This window comes from Centropristis striata, chromosome 19 (genome assembly GCF_030273125.1).
Source record: "Centropristis striata isolate RG_2023a ecotype Rhode Island chromosome 19, C.striata_1.0, whole genome shotgun sequence".
Classification (NCBI taxonomy): Eukaryota; Metazoa; Chordata; class Actinopteri; order Perciformes; family Serranidae; genus Centropristis; species Centropristis striata.
In genome coordinates, this window is record NC_081535.1 from 19,264,966 (window position 1) to 19,284,848 (window position 19,883).

Sequence of the window (19,883 nt, forward strand, 5' to 3'; positions counted from 1 at the left end):
TGTGAAGCTTATTGACCTTTTCAGTGAAACTCCATTAACAGAACAGTCGGGGTCCGAGTTTATTTCAGCTAAAATTAACCAAAATATATTTAGGATGTAACACAATGTGACATTTTTAAGGTTGTAATTTGCTGCACATTTGTTTTGGATTATGCTAAATTATAAAGTGCAGATTTTCACTCCCACATATCTCAGTTATATTTAGAGGAGTGGAAATACAATAAAAATCCAATATAACACCACGACAATGAAGGCATTACAAAGATGTAGACTTCATCAGTATTTTGCTGTGCTCAGTGGTGGGAAGTAACAAAGTATAACACTTTAGTACAATTTTGAGGTAATTTACTTGAGTATTTCTGTTTAATTTTTTTTTGTTTTACTTTATACTTTTTTCCATTATATTTCAGGGAATAACATTGTACATTTTACTCCAATACATTAATTTTACAGATAAAGATACTAGTTACTTTTCAGATTAAGATTTTCTTTTAAATTACATTTAATAATCTTATTCACTAAATACTGCAATGTTTAGGTTAAAAGAGTGGTTCCCAACCTTTTTTGTCCTGTGACCTTCACCAGAAACATTGTAGCTGAGGCCCCTCGAATGGTTCCATTATCATCCAAGTTAGGATTAAAGAAAAGTCTAAAAAATGTATATACATTTCTGTAGTGGATTGGACTAAAATACCAAGTTGTATCTACAGTAAGACAAGCTTAACAATCAGTAAAATGCTGCTTATACATTTGATGCATCCCTACAAACAATCTAACAATGTCATATGAAATAATATACCAGTAATTTTTTTTGCAGAACAAGTACTTTATTCATATAAATGTTCTCCTCCACCGCTGCTGGTGCTGTTTCATTGAATGCATGAAAATGTGTAGGCGTCTGTGTTATCGTTTACACCCAATTTAAATTCTAATTGATCATAAATTCTAACCAGCTCCTTCACACATGGCTGTTAATGTCAGTGTAGAATTGCAAACCACAAAGCAGTATATTAAGAAGTTAAAAATAACCCTACCTTGACAACAGTAAAATTCTGCTTACATAAATGCATCAATAATTATAATAAATCCAATAATTTATTTGGAATATATATAACAATCTGCGTGGAGCCATTCTGCATAAGGAATACTTTTACTTTTGATACTTTAGGTAAATTTTGATGCTGATACTTTTGTACTTTGCATGGTATTAGTGCAGTAAAGTATCTGATACTTCTTCCCCCACTGTTTAGAAATTCCAATGCAGTCCTCATATGTTGAAAACATTGGTATATTGAGGGTTAAAATAAATAAAATCTAAAATAAGCCTCTGCATTCTCTCCTCCACAGCTCAGCTTTATATCCTTTATGTTGTAAAAACAAGTGGGCTCATGTTGAAATGTACAAAATGGACATAAAAAGTCATTTGAGGACAGGGGGCTGTCTGGTGTTTGTCTGGGCAGCCAGCAGGGAATTTTAACTGCAGGTCTGGTTGTTATGTTCTGTCTGTGCAAGAAAAAAAAAGGAAAAAAATCAGTCTCTGTACTGAGTCGTGACTGTCTGCTCAGCTCTGCCTTCAAGAAGTCCGGAAACAAGTCTCGAGATGGAGAAGGAGGCTGCAACATCCGCGTGATCATCGCCGGAGCACCAATGGCCTTCCAGCGAGCGATCTGAGGACACCGGCATCCCCTGCCGTGCGTGAGGAAATGGGCGGATCCGGGGAAAGCTCGGTCACGCTGCGTGGGTGGGTGAGCGTGTAGTAAAGGAGCTGCCGCGGTGGTATTTAACAGAGAGCCGAGGAGAGCTCAGACAGGACGAACCGGAGCGATTTCAGCACCAGGACAGCGACACGTAGCCCTAAACAACCAACTTTCTAAAAATCCATCATGGTTCTCATCTGGACTCAGTTCGGTGTTAAACACAAAAATGTCAATGTGAAGTGCAAAGTGCGGGTTATGCACAGAGGTGACAGCTCAGGCTCATCATCATCAGCGGTAAGTACATTTTATAAAGTTTTTCACCTTTTTTGTAATCAAATATGGCATGTTAAATTTACTGCTCAATACTTTTTATATCATGTAGATTATATAAGTAAATTCGCTTTGGTGTAGCGGCATCTCTCTGTATTCAGTCATTGATTCTCTGTTGCTGTTGGTTCATTCAAAATGCAAGAGTCGCTAAGTCGCGCTCAGCCAATCGCTGCAGAGGATTTGAGTTGTCGGGGGAAATCTTTTTTTTTTCCCCCTCACGATTTTCCCCTCTCTCACGTTGTGCTGTGCACCAGCCTATAAAGATGCATTGGTATGCAGTTGCACAGCAGCAGCAGAGAGATAAGGGACTTTTCCCATAAAGGGTCTTAGCCAGGAGGGGGGGCAGATTTTCTGCATATTAATAGATTCTGTGCAGCAGTTGGTGTGGAGGATGTGCAGTGCATGAACCATCCTGTTTTGTAATCTATAGGGATGAATATTTGAATTAACATGCACATTAGTTATTCAACATTAGCCTTTTTGCAGTATGCACCATTGCCACTATGATAAATGTATATGAAAAAAACAAGATTCTTAGGTTTTTATGAGTGGGGATATGATAAGTTAATAATGTCAGGTTGTTCTTGTTTCTTCAGGAAAGCACCAAGTCCGAGCAGGAAACACCCTGCCTGGCCATCAAACCCACAGGCAAGGACTTCTACAAAGTCCTGGGTGTCTCCCCCGACTCCAACGAAGACGAGATCAAGAAGGCCTACAGGAAGATGGCTCTCAAGTTCCACCCAGACAAGAACAGCGATGCAGATGCAGAGGACAAGTTCAAAGAGATCGCAGAGGCCTACGAGATCCTGACCGACCCCAAGAAGAGAAGCATCTACGATCAGTTTGGTGAAGAAGGTGAGTTCAGATGAGTTAAAGTAGCTCAAATAGTAGCTGACATCTGGTTAATTAGTGCAGCCGAGGCTATTGCATTAACTATTCATGTCTTCATTAAGGCTAAATACTGATGTGCAGTGGAAGGATTAAGACTGAAGCATTTCTTCCCCTATTAAAGCAGCTAAACATGTGCAGTACAGACAGCTGTGGGGCTCATAAATTATTCAGCGATGTAAGATTTTTCCTGAAAACTCCTAAATTGCTGATGTTTAGTAAAGCTTCTAGTGGGAGAGGAATAATTGGCATTAAATAAACATAGATTAAGCTGCAGTTTTTAATGAATTTAAACTAAATGTATCTGTTTTTTTGTGTTTTTAGGTCTGAAAAATGGGATGTCATTGGCGGGCCAAGGCAACGCTTTTCGCAATAATTTCCACACTGACCCCCACGCCACCTTCTCCACCTTCTTCCACGGCTCCGACCACTTCGACATCTTCTTCGGCAATGAAGGTGATAGCGAAGAAGACCTCTTCAACCCCTTCAGACGGTTCCCCTTCAGCCACGTGGGCGGTTTCAACGAGGGCGGCCTGCGGAGAGGTCAGCGGCGGCTGCAGGGCGAAGAGGTGGTGCATGACCTGCTGGTGACACTAGAGGAGGTGATGCAGGGCTGCACCAAGCACGTGAAGATCACCCGCAGCCGCCTGAACCCCGACGGCCGCAGCGTACGGTCCGAGGAGAAGGTGCTGAACGTGGTGGTGAAGAAAGGCTGGAAATCAGGGACAAAGATCACCTTCCCCAGGGAGGGAGACGAGACGCCCAACAGCACCCCCGCAGACATCACCTTCATCCTCAGGGACAAGGAGCACACACAGTACAAGAGAGACGGCTGCCACATCGTCTTCACCGCAAAGATCACCCTCAAGGAGGTGAGTTGGTGGATTGTTTAAAGGTCTAGATTTTGACTCATACAGAGGCCATCAGTGCTGACTTATTATGAAACATATGACAGGTCTATAAGTATATATACTATGTAATTGCCAACCGCTTACACCTACTCACAACATCATCCATCCACCACTTCTTATCGTTTATATAACTGGTGAATGATGCATTCACTGAAATATCACGGTAAATCGATTACTCAAAGTCCTCAATAAGAAAGGAGCCAGAAGGTACGATGGCTGCCAAATTCAGGGAGGATGATATCTTTGATTATAGTTTGAGGACAGAACACGGTGTTCTGTTAGACCCAGTTTACAATGGGCTTACAGAAGAGCAGCAGCAGCCTGCCAACGCCTGCGTTACCTCATCAGCCCCTGCAGAGCGAAAAAGAGAGAGAGAGAGCAGGAGCTAAATTTAGCCACAGCCTCCACAAATCACACTTCACTCTCCCTCTCAGATACTATGTGTGCTGCAGACTCCTCTGCCTCTACTCGGCAGGCAGAGAGGCAGCTTTTTTTTTGGCCTGGCTCCATCTCTGGCTCTCACTTCTATCAACCCACACACAGATTAGCAGGGTAGCAGTCACACAGTGTGGCATTTCAAAGAGCTCCCTCCATCTTCCTATGGCTCCCGTCAGTCACTAAAGCACTTAACTCCCACACACACAGCCTGCAAAATAGGCCAGCGATTATAACATCTGTAACACCGGTTTGTTGCATAACACAGAAAATCGTTAAGTGTTCTGAAAGACAGACGTTCCATATTTACCCGTTATGTAACTTGACACTTTTAAAGAGCAGGCATTTTAATTGATTTTATGTTCCAAGTGTGTCTCATCCCAGTCATAACGAGGCCATTCAGGGAACATTATGAAACCTGTTCTTAATATAACATGTCCACAAAAATAACGTTTCTCCTCCTTTTGTTTTTCCCTCCAGGCTCTTTGTGGCTGCACAGTTAACGTCCCAACACTTGACAACCGGATGATGCCTCTACCATGCAGCGATGTTATCAAACCAGGTGCCGTGCGGCGGCTGAGGGGCGAGGGTCTGCCCCTGCCCAAGAGCCCGTCCCAGCGGGGCGACTTGGTGGTGGAGTTCCAGGTGCTCTTCCCCGACAGGATCCCACCGCAGTCCCGCGAGATCATCAAGCACAGCCTGGCCCAGTGCTAACCTGCTTATGACTGACACAGCTTCACCATGTGTGTATGTTGTTATCAAACACAGCCTTGCCTAAGGTGCTAATATGACAACCAATCACAACCTCTTATTGTGTTTGGAAATGGCAAACCAGCGCTTAAGTGAGTTGTAGTTCGATGAGGAGGCGACTTTCTGCAGGCACGACGCACAACAACTATGATGCCACCTGAGCAGTGAGTGTAGAAGTGAAGAATGGGGTCTTTGGCGACTCCACAGCCTTTCTTGAGTGAAAAGGGCATCTGTACTGTTATACTAGCAGGATATCAGTGTGCTATTCGAGTCTGTATAGACTTCCTTAAACCTGAATGGTAGAAACACGTGAAGAAAATAACAACTTTATTATAGTTATATGGTGCTCATATGACTGATTTTTTGCATTGATTTATTACAATAGCATAATATATACTTGTGTACAAGGATCTACTTTGTGTACAAAATGCAAACATATTGTCTCTAAGAGAGATTCATCTGTCAAATGTTCTATTGAATTATTTGAAATGTTTGTATATATTCCGCATGAAAAATAAAAGAAATAAAAAAAACACTATCTGACTTTTGTTCTCAGCTGTTCTTTGTGATAAACATGTACAGTGTGCATGTATAAGTGAACTATGAAAGTCCTCAATAAACTATCAGACAAGTCCATAACCAAAAATTAAAACTGACATGCCCATTTACAAAGGGATCCCTTGCCCTCTGACCTCAAGATATCATAATAGAGATTGACTCTATGGGTACCCATACGTCTCCCCTTTAAAGACATGCCCACTTTACAATAATGCAATGCAGTTTGGGGGCAAAAAGCATACAGTTGTTCTCATGCAGTAATGTGCTTTTTTCACCTCTTGCATTTGAATATTTCTGCATACTTGGGTCACTAAACAGCCTTAAAAATGCATAAATTTGATATCACTGGAAAGCTGAGACTCTCTTTTTTGTCCAAGTGTGATTATGTTAGTCTCCACAGTAGCCATTTCATTGCAGTGAGAGCATTTCTTGCCATTTGACCTCTATCTTTCACCTGCATAGGGACTACGGGTGTAAATAAGCGAGTACAAAGTATCTTTTCTCTTGAGATTGATTTATTTTTGTACATGGTCCCTGATAAAATAAAATAAAAACTACATTTAAGAAACTAAACTAAACCAAATAACTTGTAGAGGTGTACAGAGACGTAATTATCTGTATCTGACTTTTGAGAGAAGACAAAAATCTAGTGTGGTTTAAACCAGAAGTCACATTAAATCAGGCAAATGTTGCATGTTTTTAACCAAATTTTCATTGGCATTGCAATTTTTGTGCCTTCAAAGCATAAAATTGATTTAATATTGGCATTGGCTAAAATTAATTATAAAACATATTTCCACATCCTCATATTCACTTTTCATTTTTTCCAGGAACATAATAGCTGACAGACAGATGTGTCAATCATGGCTTTCCCCTCAGAATAACAACAAGCAACTTCAGACAGAAGAAATATCTCTTTTCATCACATTATCTGTGCTTTCCTGAATTACTAGTCTGATTTGGGTGCATCCTACCTGTTGTGACCTCGAGGACAATCACAGGCAAACATAAAGTAGACACCCAGAGCATTCAGAGGTTGTTTGGGTTTTCTAGGTATACTGACAATAAGGAGGTTTCTCAGCAGTTTCCAGAACAGAAGCGATCGCCAAAAAAGCATTTTTTTGCAGAAATCTCCAAAATATCAGATGTATTTGAAACTAAATTATAGCATGGGTTTTTCTATGGCGTTCCTCAATGTCTTGGTGCATCAAAGTGGCATTTTGGAGGGATTTTTTTTAGGAGTTTTGTCCACTCCTAAGTGGTCAAAATGGTAGAAATTTAGCAACAAATCTGTGTAACAAAGGGTATCAACCAAAAAAAAATGCAGCAACAGCTCATATCATAATGTTCTACGCCCTTATACACTTTCACAATTCTATTTTTTCATAATTTCTGATTAAGAATCAAGACAACACAATATCAGACTGCATCTAATATTAATCCTCCAGCTCCATCTTTCAGATAATGCACATCACATATATGTGACCTCCACTGTTGAGATTACATCTACCCCTGAACATCTCCTTTCTCCTAACCTCTAAAATAGAGGGGGGGAATCACAATTCAGAGCATGCATCTCCTCCCTGCAGAGCTTCAGGTGCTGCAGGAGTCTGACCACCTGCTGCCATCTAGCGGTGATTGGCTGCTACAACAACGCCAAACCCTCCTGCACATAATAGGACACACCTGTTGATCTGTAATTTGCGTGGCTGCCAACTGAGTGAGCGCTGCACAGTCATCTCAGATCAAAGCTTTGCTTTGTTAACACTGACAGTCTACAATGATGCAGAAAGACAACATTCCCATCTGCAGACTGTGTGCATGTAATAGGGAGACTGGCATGTTGCTGTCACATAAAAAATACTTACAAAGTCCACATTGATTGACTCACCAAACCACCTGCGCGTCCAGAGGCGACGTGAAATCTCAACTGAGATCAGCAATTATCCAAAAGTCACCCTTCATGTCCTCTGGGATGAAATGTCGCAGATAAGTCAGAGCACACCATCACATCTGGCTGAAGGTTACCCTGTGACTAACTTGACCTTAGTCGTGCTTTTGCTCATACCCTGTGTGGTGATCCTGCTCCTGCTGAACTGCCTGTTCCTGGGCTACAAGTTATTGATCCTGAAAAAGAAGAACAAGAAGCGGGAGGACACAGAGGAGATGCTGCTGCACTCCACCCTGCAGAGAGTCGGGAGACTGTCCGACACGGCGTTCCCCTCTCTGCAGGACGGGAGGAGAGCCTACATGTCCCTGTCGGAGCCGATCCTGCCCCATCCCTTCACCTCCTCCAGGGCTTCATCCAGGGAGAGGGCCGGAGGAGATCACAGGATCCGGCTCCTGAGGCCAGATGGCGCCACCGGCTCACGGTCCCTGAGGGCACCGAGCACCATCCGGGCCACGTCCTCTGCGACTGGTTTCACCCCGAGACTCGACCTGCCCTCTGGATCGCGGACCTACAGCGCCAGTAAAGCGCGTTGGTGCAAAAGTGCACCGGTTCTACCGCAGTCCAGTGACTCAGAGGCTGAGACCAGAGTGAACCTGGTTCCGCCAAATTCTCCAACGGTGAGTGATCCAAAACCCAACATAAGCAGGAAGAGGCCTCATGAGTCCACTGTGAAGTTATGAGGGAGTGGAGATTGACTGATTGGTGAGGAGATATGTAGATAACATCTAAACCAGGAATACTAAACCAAACAACTTTAAGATGCAGTTTGGGGCAGTGACCATGCAGTTTTTTCACCTCTTATATTCTAATATTTCTGCATAATGGAGTCTAAAACCCAACTGATATTTTGAGACCGATGCCAATACTGATTTTAGAGGGGGGGAAGTATAGTCATTTTCTGAGCTGGAATGAAAATAGACCTTTTTTATGTGGACTGTGCACTGTTTTTTTTTTATCTGCAAATGTACCCAGAGAGCTACTTTCTCAAACATAAATCTTTATTGAATAATATTAAGCATTGTTATACATTATACAATTATTATTAAAAAATAACTGAGAAAATAAAGAATAAATAGGAATAAAATAAATAGCTAAATAGACATCATAACTGTTCAGTTTCAGTCAATTGCTGACTATTTTAAAAAAATAATTATAATATAAAAAATATAAAAATAGTATAATTATTTTCTGCAATATATATTGTGTAAAAAAAGTTTTCATAACAACACATACCAGAGAACATTTACACCGATACGATAGGCCTTCGATAGGCAGATATCACCTGATGATATTAATCGTGCTCTACTGGCATCCCTAAACACTCTTGGAATTACATGGATTGGATATGACTGGAAAGCTGAGACTCTTGTGGATTTTTCATGTGTGATGATGTTAGTCCTGATAGCAGCATTTCATTGTAGAGGGAGCTTTTTTTCTAACTTGACCTCACTGCATAGAATGACCTTCCACCTACCCAGGGACTAAAGATGGAAATAGAAGAAGTACAAAGCATCTTTTCTGTCTCTTTCTGCAGGTGGTACTTGGCTGTCTGTGCGTATATACCTACCTCACTCTGCTTATTTGGTTTATTCCAAACAAATGGGAAAAGAACACCTGCATTGTTAACACAACAGGAACAGGAAAGCTTTCATTATCTTGCAGCTTAAATCAATGTGATGTTCCAATACAGAGCCAAGAAGAACAGTGAGCAAGAAATGTGTGCGAAATTGTCAGATTATTACTTTTAAAATAACAAAAATGAATGTCCACCCCAGATCTAACCTCTAATATAAAGCTTGAATTTTATTTCTAAATCCAGGTTTGAGGTGTATATTTTTCTCTGTTCACAGCAGGAGACAGAACACCTGCGTCGGAGCAGTACTCACGAGATGATGACGGATGTGAACCCAGGTGTTGCTGTGCTCGTGTTGGACAAAGTGGACATAGAGTGCGAGTACGCAAACCCGCCTTCAGAGGCGTCCTGCCTGCACTCATCAGCAGTGGGACCTGGACTGGACAGCGACTTCGGTGCAAGTGCAGGTGAACATCACTTCAGTCTCCTGTAGCTGCACTGAAACCAACAGGGCAGTCTTTAAGAACAAGTAGACTGAGGGAACAGCATTTTGAAAAAAACGTTGTTGTCTTGCTTGGACAAATGCTTCAGTCCCTAGTTTTATGACAAATAACTAAATAATTCAGATGATATACTTTAATGTTGGCTGCATTCAAAGCTTAAGTAAAACTTGTAAGTATCAGCATCAAAATGTACTTAAAGTATCAAAAGTAAAAGTTCTTGTTGTGCAGAATGGACCCACTTAGATTGTTAAATATATTCTAAATATATAATTAGATTATTTGTATTAATGCATTTATGTAAGCAACAATTTCATTTTGTAAAGATAGGGCTCGTTTTAACCTCTTAATATACTATTATGTGGTTTAATAAATAAAAAAAAGTCTAATCATTTTATATTGATCACGTTTCTTATGTTAAATCTTGACCAGAAAAGTAACTAATGTAGCTTTACACATTTTTTTTATATAACTTTAAAACATGTCTGAAAGAGATCTTTAAAGTTCTGAAATATTTATGATTTCTGTTCAGGTGTCTCGCTGCGGATCCTGTCAGGCGACAGTGACGACCTGTCCAACGGCATCCTGTCTTCAGCCCTGGAGTGGGACTATTATGACCCCTGTTATGTCAAACAGAACAATGTCCACAAACACAAACACCACAGACCTGCGGTGCACACCAAACAGTACTGGGTGTAATATGTCCCAGCTGTCAGTGTGATGACAAGTTTTAATGTATATTTATTTTTTATTTATTTTATTTAAATAACATGCATGTTTTAGTCTTCACTTATTGAGTTTGTCTCACTAATAATCACAAGTTTAAACCGACACATTTTTGAACATGCACTCTGCCACTGAATTTGTTCAAACTGTGAAATATTTACTATGCACCAGCACTTTTACTTTACTCTTTTTTTCACTTGAGTTATGAAATGTTCACTATGCACTTCTTCACTTGTATAATATTAATTAGTCACACTTTCATGTTAACAGGGCTGTCCAGCCATCATTCATAAACACTCACATTGAGTTTTATATTCACTGCTATTTATTTAAATGTTTTTGATTCACTCCAAGTAATAAAGACTAATTTATAATTAAACATTTCTTGATTATCTTTCCATTTAAATGAGGAACTCAAGGGTAAGTGCAAATTACAGAAATTATAGAAAAGCATTTAAAGGACATCTGCCATGTGCGACTTCTCACCAGCAGAGGGCACTGTAGTTTGTCTAAACCCTGTTTAGGTTTAGACAGATGAAAATAAATGACTGATACTGCCTTTATTGTAGGCTATTACTGCCAGTGGTGGAATATAATTAAGAACATTTACTTGAGTACAATTTTGAGGTACTTGTACTTAAGCATTTCCATTTTTATGTAACTTTATGCTTTTATTTCACTACATTTCAGAAGCAAATGTACTTTTTACTCCACTACATTTAGCTGCCAGTTTATTTTTCAGGTCAAGATTAAACATAAAAAATATGATCAATTTAAAATATATATTTTTTAATTAAACCTCATAACCGTTCATTTAGTTAAAATTAGCCAAAATTCAACAAATACTTTTAATTTTTAGACTTTAAGTACATTTTGATGCTGGTACATTTGTACTTTTGCTGAAGTCAGTTTTGAATGCAGCAACTTTAAGATACAGCAACCTCCAGGAGAAAGAGGACAAGAATATGGCTACAAGAAAATACGGATCACATTTTTATAAAGCAAGTCAGTATCTTTGCCATTTTCAGTTGAATTTCTCATTGTAAGATTGCTGCCCTAATCACCATCACATTGTTCCTCGCTCACACTGGCAATTACTGCACATGCTTGTCCACAGTGTGAGTGATCTGTGGGATTAGTCAAGTATCATTAGGTGTCATGACATAAAAGCTTGTAATCTACCTCCATGTAGCATTGCAACCATTTTAATTATGCAAATCAACTAGTTAAGTTCCACTGAGCCTCTCTAGTTTTTTCACTTCCACCAAGAGTTGTCAAATCAGCATCAGTCAGTGAGTGACATCATCTATACAAAGTCCCATGTGCTTCTGTTGTTTACAAATTTATTTATTTTTGGGATTGGTGATCTGCTTAATTTCATCAAAGGAAGCAAAGACAGTGACTCAGACAGCATCACACCATCTGCTTCTCAACTGTTCTGCTCAACAATTGACAGGCAGGATTTTAAGAAACACTTTAGAGGTTTGGCTCTGGATCAGTGTTGGACATTTACAAGTATATTTACTCATGTACTGTACTCCAGTAAAATTTTTAAAATACAGCTTTAATTATTAAGAATACATAAAACAATCTGAGTGGGTCCATTCAGCATAAGGGATAAGGTTACTTTTGCACTTTTTCTTAAGAAAGTTTTGAATGCAGGACTTTTACTTGTAGTGGAGTAATTCCACAGTGTGGTATTAGTACTTTTACTGACGTAAAGGATCTTAATACCATTTCCACCACTGCCGTGGACTATATCAGCATTCATCAATATTTATACAGAACCTGCAAATTGTGCTGCGAGACAATTTTCATACTAAAAGTATAACATACTGCATTTGACATACAATGCATCGGTATACTAATTATATTTGCATGTCAAATGCAGTATGCTTAGACCACGAGGAGGTCCTATTACATACAGAGGCAATTTGCAACCCACAAAGAGACGATCAAGTCAACTCGTTGGAATACTTTATTCTCTGTTAAGAGATATCTGTACATTAAGGATCAAGTGCCACTTCTTTTAAAGTTCATACAAAGAATAACTGACGTTGCACTATGTGAACATGAAACAACCACTTTACTCAAAGCTGGAGACGAAATTCAACACAGTCTGCTTGAGTGTAGCATCAGAGGACTCAGAGATTTGGCCATCAGCCCTGCAATAAAGAAGAGATTGGTTAGAAAATGCATGCAGAACTTAAATTATAAGGCCACAGTTTAAATGCAAAGACGCTCTTTACACTTACCTAATAGCTGCCAGCAGGTCTTGGTGCTGGCTCAATATGTGCTGCAGGAAAGCCTTCTCAAACTTGGTGATCTTGTTAGGCTCCATTTTGTCCAGATGTCCCCTCACACCAGCATAAATGACTGTGACCTGTTCTTCAATGGCCATTGGACCTGAAATATCAAAGCATACAGTTACAAAAGACTACTATAGATGGACGATATACTTGACGATATTAAAAAATACTGAAAAATATATAGAAAAAGATTTTTTAGTCTGTATAAATAAATAAAAATCATACAACAAAATAAAAATCAATCTTGAATCTAAATGTAGTGTAAATTGCTAATCTCAACAGTTGCCAAATACAAAAAATGTACTCTTCACTCTTGAGTATTAGCAAATAATAAAAAAAACAACCATCTAGGGGGTCCGGGGGGCCCCGGGAGAAAATTTTGTACATTTTATAGTATCATCAATCTCGTCCATTTTGAGAGCTAAATGTAAGCAAACAACTCACATAACATTTTTCACAGTCAACAGGGCTTTCCACTAGGACATGGAGCAGTCAGACTGTGTGGATTAGAGACATTTTTTTCATAAAAGCCCAAATTTGGTGCCTCTCACACATTCCAGTGCCACTATTCCATCATATACACTGATCTTAATCATTGCCTATTTTAATTAATTATTGTAAAAGGAGAATAAGGGTTCTTCTATGATTTATTTAAGGCATCTTATTTTGACAGTCTTCTTGTAAATTCTGGAGTGGATTCTGTGCAGGTTGATAGGATTTAGATTGGCGCACGCAGATGCACACAGAGAGCAGGTAGGCACGGTAGCTTGCTGTATTCAGCGCGTATGTTTAAATGTGTGAATGCGCGCGCATGTCTTGGAGGAGGATGGAGAGGTGCGGGTCGGATGACAGACACTTGCGCCAAAACGCAAAATAATTTGATATTATGAATAGTGTAGATATACTTTCAGTAGCTTGAAATGTGACGTTACCGCCGCACTTGATACTATAGCGGGCCTCCACAGTCTAGGTCATTAATGGGAAACCCTTACACCACTACGTCAAGAAGTAGGAATGTTGCCAATATCATGATATGCATTTTTTTTAACCCATAAAAAAAAATATATACCGGTATAATCGTGAACGATACGATATGGCACACCCCTAAGATGGATCCTTTTTTCCTAAAAGATAAGCCTATAAGACCAATATGGGATTTTTGAGACAGATGATGATACCGATTTTAAAAGGGGAACATTCATTGTTGAGATCTGGTGGCCGATGTAGTCATTTTTTGTAACCTTTTTTATGTGGATTGTGCACAAAGTTCTCACCACTCTGTATAGGCACCCAGAGAGCTACTTTCTCATAAGACAAAACTTTATTCAATCATATTTAAATAAAAATAAATAGGAATAAATAAATGGCTAAATAAACATAATTACTGTTCAGTTTCAGTCAATTACAGACTTTTTTAAGAAGAATTTAAAAAAATGGGGGACTCCATTTCTAAATCACGCAAAGCAACATTTTCTGCATTATATATTGTGTAAAAAAAGTTTTCATAAAAGCAGACATTATGTAAACTGATACCAATAGGCCTTTGATAGGCCAACATTGAACGATGATATCTGTCGTACATTTAATACCAAATGTAAATACTCACAGTACTGTCCCTGTTTAAGGAGCTCAGTCAGACGAACGCCACGGTTCAGCAGCTGCTGAGTGGCAGCGTCCAGATCAGAACCGAACTGAGCGAAGGCAGCCACCTCACGGTACTGGGCCAGCTCCAGCTTCATGGTACCAGCCACCTGGAAATGGAGAGAAATCAATGGGTCAGAATCAAAACCCATTCATTCTGGTAAAAGCTCAAAGATGGGTTATTAAGAAAGAAGGCTAACCTGCTTCATGGCTTTGGTCTGAGCAGCAGATCCGACACGTGACACAGACAGACCGACGTTGATGGCTGGACGAATACCTTTGTAGAACAGCTCAGTCTCCAAGAAGATCTGAGCAGGAAGACAGCATTTAGACACTGGGTTTTCAGTTGGGATGAAGCAAGAACGAGTCGAGCGCTCACCTGTCCGTCTGTGATGGAGATGACATTAGTGGGAATGTAGGCCGACACGTCACCAGCCTGCGTCTCGATGACGGGAAGGGCTGTGAGGGAGCCGCCGCCAAATTTGTCGTTCATCTTAGCGGCTCTCTCCAGCAGACGGGAATGCAAGTAGAAGACGTCACCAGGGTAAGCCTCACGACCGGGGGGGCGGCGCAGCAGCAGGGACATCTGACGGTAGGCGACGGCCTGCAGAAAGAAAACAAAGTTGTCCTTTATAGAAAGCTTTCTCTACATTATAATCACCTCCAACAATCAGATGAAATAACACCCACCTGCTTGGACAGATCGTCATAGATGATGAGGGCGTGCTTGCCGTTGTCTCTGAAGTACTCTCCCATGGAGCAGCCGGAGTAGGGAGCCAGGTACTGCAGCGGAGCGGCATCAGAGGCCGTAGCAGACACCACGATGGTGTACTTCATGGCGTCGGCATCGGTCAGCCTCTTCACCAGCTGAGCCACAGTGGACCTCTTCTGGCCGATAGCGACATAGATGCAGTACAGCTTCTTCTTCTCGTCAGTTCCTTCGTTGAAGCGCTTCTGGTTGATGATGGTGTCGATGGCAATTGCGGTTTTACTGCAACACAAATTTAAAGAGTGAGCAACGTGGACAAACGGACACAAAGATCCATGTCATACAGAAATGAATCTCTGTTGTGTTTATGTGTTAATATTCAAATGCAGGGTTCCTACACATTTTCAATTTCAAAATTCCATCCTTTTCCAGACTCAAATGTCCAAACTTCTCTTTGAACAACTCCAGAGGAAATGGACTCCAAATAAAAGGAATAGACAGGTCATAAAGTAGACCTAGATCAATAATTCAAGGGATTAATGGTGTACTGAGAAAGCAGCGCCCCCTTATATTTTGTTTGTTCTTTAATTTAAGGATTTTGCTGAAAATTGCACTGGTGAGTTCATTACTTGTTTTGGTCAGTCTTGGTCTCTCATGGGTTTATGCGAAAACAGTACTTTTAGCCTTGCATATGGTTTATAATTTCCCATTTAAAATCCTTAGCCAACCAGGCTTTTCATTAAACATAATTTAAGCTAGGCCTCAGAAAACTTGGATTTACCCATTGTTTGGCAGAGCTGTTTTTGCAGGCAATGGAGCACAGGGGTGGAGGCAGTTTAGTGTGCGTTCAGTTGCTCACTCTGACTCGTGCTCTCACACTGTGGTAAACATTTTGGCCTTACTGGCTGCCTGCTCCAAAAGGCATCAAAAATAAAAATGAAAAAAAATCACTCTTTTCTTAAAATAAATTGATGATACAAAGAATCAAAGCAGTAAGCTGGAAAGAAATATTTTATAGTCTTTCCTTTTTCCATATTATGCAAACTTGGAAAATCAAATTCCACAGTGTGTAGGAACCCTGCAAATCTAGAAAAGCCACAAACTGCAAGAAAGGCTTAACTGCCAGAAAACAGCCCAATAAATTGGCGTAATAAAAGCATATTGCAATAAGCTGTAATCACAGTCTATTGCCATAATAATTTTTTTTAAACCACTCCTTGTCAGCATTAGCACTTCCAACAGCATTTTAATGTCACTAGGAGAAACATCAAATGCTGCCGTGTGTTCTAGTATTCACTTTGAGCAGAGTCCTCTCACCCAGTCTGCCTGTCTCCAATGATGAGCTCACGCTGTCCACGGCCGATGGGGACCAAACTGTCCACGGCTTTGATGCCAGTCTGCATAGGCTCCCTCACAGAGATACGAGGGATGATGCCAGGGGCCTTCAGACCCACACGCCTGCGGGTGCTGGCACCAAGGGGACCCTTTGAGGAAAATAATGGAACAAAAAGATCAGAAGTGCCATAAACTGGTGCAACTAATAGTGCTATCCAGCTAGATAACAGGATTAATTCCTTTTATGTAAAGTACTTTGTGATGCATTTTGTGCATTAATTTTTAATGCTTTAGAAACGCAGACAATTATGATTATCATTTACCTTTCCATCGATAGCATTTCCCAGAGCATCAACGACGCGGCCCAGGATCTCCTCACCAACAGGCACGTCTACAATAGCTCCTGTTCTCTTGACAATGTCGCCTTCCTTGATCAGCTTGTCGTTACCGAACACTACAACACCAACGTTGTCAGGCTCCAAGTTCAGAGACATACCCTGGATAAGAAAAGAAACAACAGTTACTATCACTGAAGGAAAAATAGTGTTGCACTGACTTTACTAGATGTTGGAAGTAAAAAAAAAATCTGGATAGGATAGGGCAAGTTATCATTAGGAAGATTCTTTGAGTAAGCTTCCATTAAAATTATGCTGGACATGGGTTTTTTTTTTTTAATGTATTCTTAATTAACAGTAACTTTGTACCACATTTCTCTTCAGTTAAGCTAAAATAGTTAACAAATAAAAATAAAATACAAACTTGCTAAATTAAAATGCTGCATTTATAATTTTACGTTTATGCCCTCACTCAGTCAAATCATTGGTCGTTTCAGACTTTGCTGACAAAGATTTCTTTAGTTGATCTGTAATTTTTCTGCTTTTTTCCCCAAGATTTAAAGTGGTGCTTTTGATTCCTTGAGGAGGAACTCAGTTTTTTCTGATCTTGATGAATGTCAGTCAAATAAATCACATGTACTGATTTAGATAATGATTCTTTTTTCGCCCACCAGAGAAAATAATCAGACTACTCTATTCTAGCAAATCCTTTATATAGTGTATTTACACATTGGTACTAGTAGAGATGAAACAGTATTTCATATAATTATTATAGTGACCAAAATTATCATGGTTATCAGTATTATTGTGGTATTGCACTGCATCTAGCCTTTGCCATGATTTCATTGATGCATGCATTGGTGTTTACATCTGGAAGACTACCTTTGTTTCATGCTGGACACCATTTATTGTGAGTTTTTCAAAGGGCAGTAATCAACCATGGTGTAATGATTATTTAAATCTAAAACTGTAATACTAAGCACTGGGAATTTTACTGTGGTTCATCAGTGAAATAGTAACTGCCTCATCCCAAGGTACTACAAGTGCCACCAGTGACAAAGTAACAGTGATTATGTAGTTTCCTTGACAGTAGTTTAAGAGCTAGCGAGCATTGCAATTTGCCCATAACCTCTAACTACAAATAATTTAAAACCTGGTAGAGAGGCATAGACCCATTCAGTGAAAAGGTCAGCGTTTAAAGATTACATCATCAGTCTTACCTTCAGACCAGAAGAGAATTCCACCATCTCTTCAGCCTGCACGTTCCTCAGCCCGTACACTCTGGCAATACCATCCCCGATGGACAGCACGCGGCCAGTCTCCTCCAATTCAGCGGTGGTGTCAGCTCCCATGATCTTCTGCTCCAGAATGGACGACACCTCGGCCGTGCCTTAATGCATGTAAATGTGCACTAATTAAAAACTTTTGAGACGCTGTTGGATGATTAATTTTCTTAGGCAGTGGCCTGAAACACTGACCTGTTTTCTGCAGCCATGGACGAGTTGTATGTAGATTCTTGACTCCGACACAGGCTGCAGCGACGTTCTTGGATACCTTTTTAAGACAATGGGAACAAGTAAAAAAATCTATTTTATACAGATAAGTACAGCATTTTCCATTTGATCACCTTTAGAAAATCTGCAAGATAAAATCAAATCGGAAAACATAGTTTGGAAAAAATATCTAATTGTGATTAGTTTGAATGATATTTCAAATGTGATAGGATTCATGATATTGAGGGGAATTAAATTTTTTTCATTATTCTCATTTTCATAAAATATATTAAAATGATCATATGATTTTTTCCTCAAGCCTCCTCCACAGTAGGGAAATTGGTTTACACTACAAAGCTTAATTCAAAAAACACATACACATATTGCACATCCAAACACGCTTCATGTCAACATTGATGATCAAAAAGTATCAAAAAAACAACAAGCAGAAGAAAATATAACAAAATAGAGAATACTCATTGAATTTCCCAGTGACTTGATTGTAGTGCTATGAAAGATAACTCCAAGGTTAGGATATAAAACCGCTTTTATCCTGCAGCGAATTGAATAGCTTATTTATTCAGATGGTAAAAAGAGTCTTTGCGTATTTTGAAAACACCTGCAGAAGAGAAATAAGTGTTGTTTAACAACTTCAAATATTGCCTGGAATTTAGTTTTCAGAGATACATATACTCTGCTTTGTTACTTGAAATGTAATATTAAAATATAACAAGTACAAATTGGGATTAATCCAAATGTATGTTTTCTCATTTTTCATTGTAACACTAACAGCTAAAACAAATATGAGAACATGTTATTTCTGTAACATGAGTTGGGTCTTATTTTAAAATGTGAAAACATTGGAGAAGGGTCACAGTGTACAGGGTCACAGGACAGTCCAAACTAAAAAATTACAAGCCAGAACACTATAATATCCAGCCTAATTTCATCCCATAAACATAAGCTATTTAAAAGTTTAGCAGGGTGAATGCATTTGCAACGAAACCTAGCATGAAAGCTAAAGTGAGACAAACCTGACCTTCAGTGCCAAAATACACTCGTCATTTCTGCACTTGAGCTGAGTCACGGCCGCGGAAAGTGAATTCACACATCAAGTATAGCTCAGATATTAATTTTATCGTCTAGTTAACTTTAATAATTTACTTTGCTAGCTTGTAGCCGGCTTGTTGCCGTTTGTCAGCTGCAAAAGTTAACAGCGGGGACTAGCAGAGTGAAGGGCCCGGTGTCCTCCGGCGCAAAGACGTGCGCATGCACAACACCGCCATGACTTTTAATTTGAACAAATTCGCAGCTTTCTGAAGGAGAAGGTGGCACATTATAGCACAAAGTATGTAAGAGTTGCTTACAAATCCAGCCCGTCGAGGCAGGGTGCGGGCAAGAGCCGCTGCGACGCGTACTGACAGCATGTTGGTGTTCTGCGATGTCTGTCCTGCTCCCGGAGCCGAGAGAGAAGGATGGCGGACACGGCTACCGATTTGTAGAAAGGTCACAGTGACCCGGAAGTACTTCAAAATAAAACCCTTTATTTATTTTTATGTTTTATTTTTCTCTTTCTATTTTATTTTTTTACATTTTTACACCTTTTCTAAATATCACATGTATGTGTGTGTATATATATATATATATATATACACACCATTTAAATATGCCACACTAAGTATAATAAGACAGTGAAATAATTACCAACTAATTAATTATATTATTTCTAAAGGAATTGCTAA

General features: G+C 39.7%; 3 protein-coding genes across 4 annotated transcripts; 2 read left to right on the top strand and 1 right to left on the bottom strand.

Annotated features, from left to right (window-relative positions):
• Positions 1 to 1,805: 1,805 nt before the first annotated feature.
• Positions 1,806 to 5,554, top strand: zgc:122979 (uncharacterized protein LOC641576 homolog). Its single transcript, XM_059358582.1, has 4 exons — positions 1,806 to 1,991; positions 2,624 to 2,882; positions 3,240 to 3,787; positions 4,742 to 5,554. The coding sequence occupies exons 1-4, from the start codon at positions 1,884 to 1,886 to the stop codon at positions 4,973 to 4,975; spliced, it is 1,149 nt and encodes a 382-aa protein (XP_059214565.1). The 5' UTR covers positions 1,806 to 1,883; the 3' UTR covers positions 4,976 to 5,554.
• Positions 5,555 to 7,250: 1,696 nt separating this feature from the next.
• Positions 7,251 to 10,698, top strand: hwa (huluwa). 2 transcript variants are annotated; one of them, XM_059358584.1, is made up of 3 exons: positions 7,251 to 8,137; positions 9,374 to 9,560; positions 10,126 to 10,698. In XM_059358584.1, exons 1-3 carry the CDS (start codon positions 7,550 to 7,552, stop codon positions 10,290 to 10,292), a joined length of 942 nt encoding a protein of 313 aa, XP_059214567.1. In that variant the 5' UTR covers positions 7,251 to 7,549; the 3' UTR covers positions 10,293 to 10,698. The 2 variants fall into 2 exon arrangements, with proteins under 2 accessions (XP_059214567.1, XP_059214566.1); XM_059358583.1 differs by having other exon boundaries at positions 7,252 to 8,137; positions 9,371 to 9,560.
• A 1,581-nt stretch (positions 10,699 to 12,279) lies between these two features.
• Positions 12,280 to 19,641, bottom strand: atp5fa1 (ATP synthase F1 subunit alpha). The gene is made up of 11 exons (XM_059358532.1): positions 19,509 to 19,641; positions 18,127 to 18,202; positions 17,869 to 18,038; positions 16,637 to 16,810; positions 16,296 to 16,462; positions 14,960 to 15,260; positions 14,649 to 14,873; positions 14,470 to 14,577; positions 14,235 to 14,379; positions 12,575 to 12,725; positions 12,280 to 12,484 (listed from the first exon to the last, which is right to left on the bottom strand). Exons 1-11 carry the CDS (start codon positions 19,566 to 19,568, stop codon positions 12,406 to 12,408), a joined length of 1,656 nt encoding a protein of 551 aa, XP_059214515.1. The 5' UTR covers positions 19,569 to 19,641; the 3' UTR covers positions 12,280 to 12,405.
• Between the last annotated feature and the right edge of the window lie 242 nt (positions 19,642 to 19,883).

Excerpts from the sequence above, each read along its gene's own strand:
- zgc:122979 (XM_059358582.1), top strand. The coding sequence starts at position 1,884 with ATGGTTCTCATCTGGACTCAGTTCGGTGTTAAACACAAAAATGTCAAT. Across the intron at positions 1,992-2,623 it reads CAGGCTCATCATCATCAGCG|GAAAGCACCAAGTCCGAGCA; the intron begins GTAAGTACATTT and ends TTGTTTCTTCAG. Across the intron at positions 2,883-3,239 it reads CGATCAGTTTGGTGAAGAAG|GTCTGAAAAATGGGATGTCA; the intron begins GTGAGTTCAGAT and ends TTGTGTTTTTAG.
- hwa (XM_059358583.1), top strand. The coding sequence starts at position 7,550 with ATGTCGCAGATAAGTCAGAGCACACCATCACATCTGGCTGAAGGTTAC. Across the intron at positions 8,138-9,370 it reads TTCCGCCAAATTCTCCAACG|CAGGAGACAGAACACCTGCG; the intron begins GTGAGTGATCCA and ends CTCTGTTCACAG. Across the intron at positions 9,561-10,125 it reads CGACTTCGGTGCAAGTGCAG|GTGTCTCGCTGCGGATCCTG; the intron begins GTGAACATCACT and ends ATTTCTGTTCAG.
- atp5fa1 (XM_059358532.1), bottom strand. The coding sequence starts at position 19,568 with ATGCTGTCAGTACGCGTCGCAGCGGCTCTTGCCCGCACCCTGCCTCGA. Across the intron at positions 18,039-18,126 it reads TCCATGGCTGCAGAAAACAG|GCACGGCCGAGGTGTCGTCC; the intron begins GTCAGTGTTTCA and ends ACATGCATTAAG. Across the intron at positions 12,485-12,574 it reads GACCTGCTGGCAGCTATTAG|GGCTGATGGCCAAATCTCTG; the intron begins GTAAGTGTAAAG and ends TCTTTATTGCAG.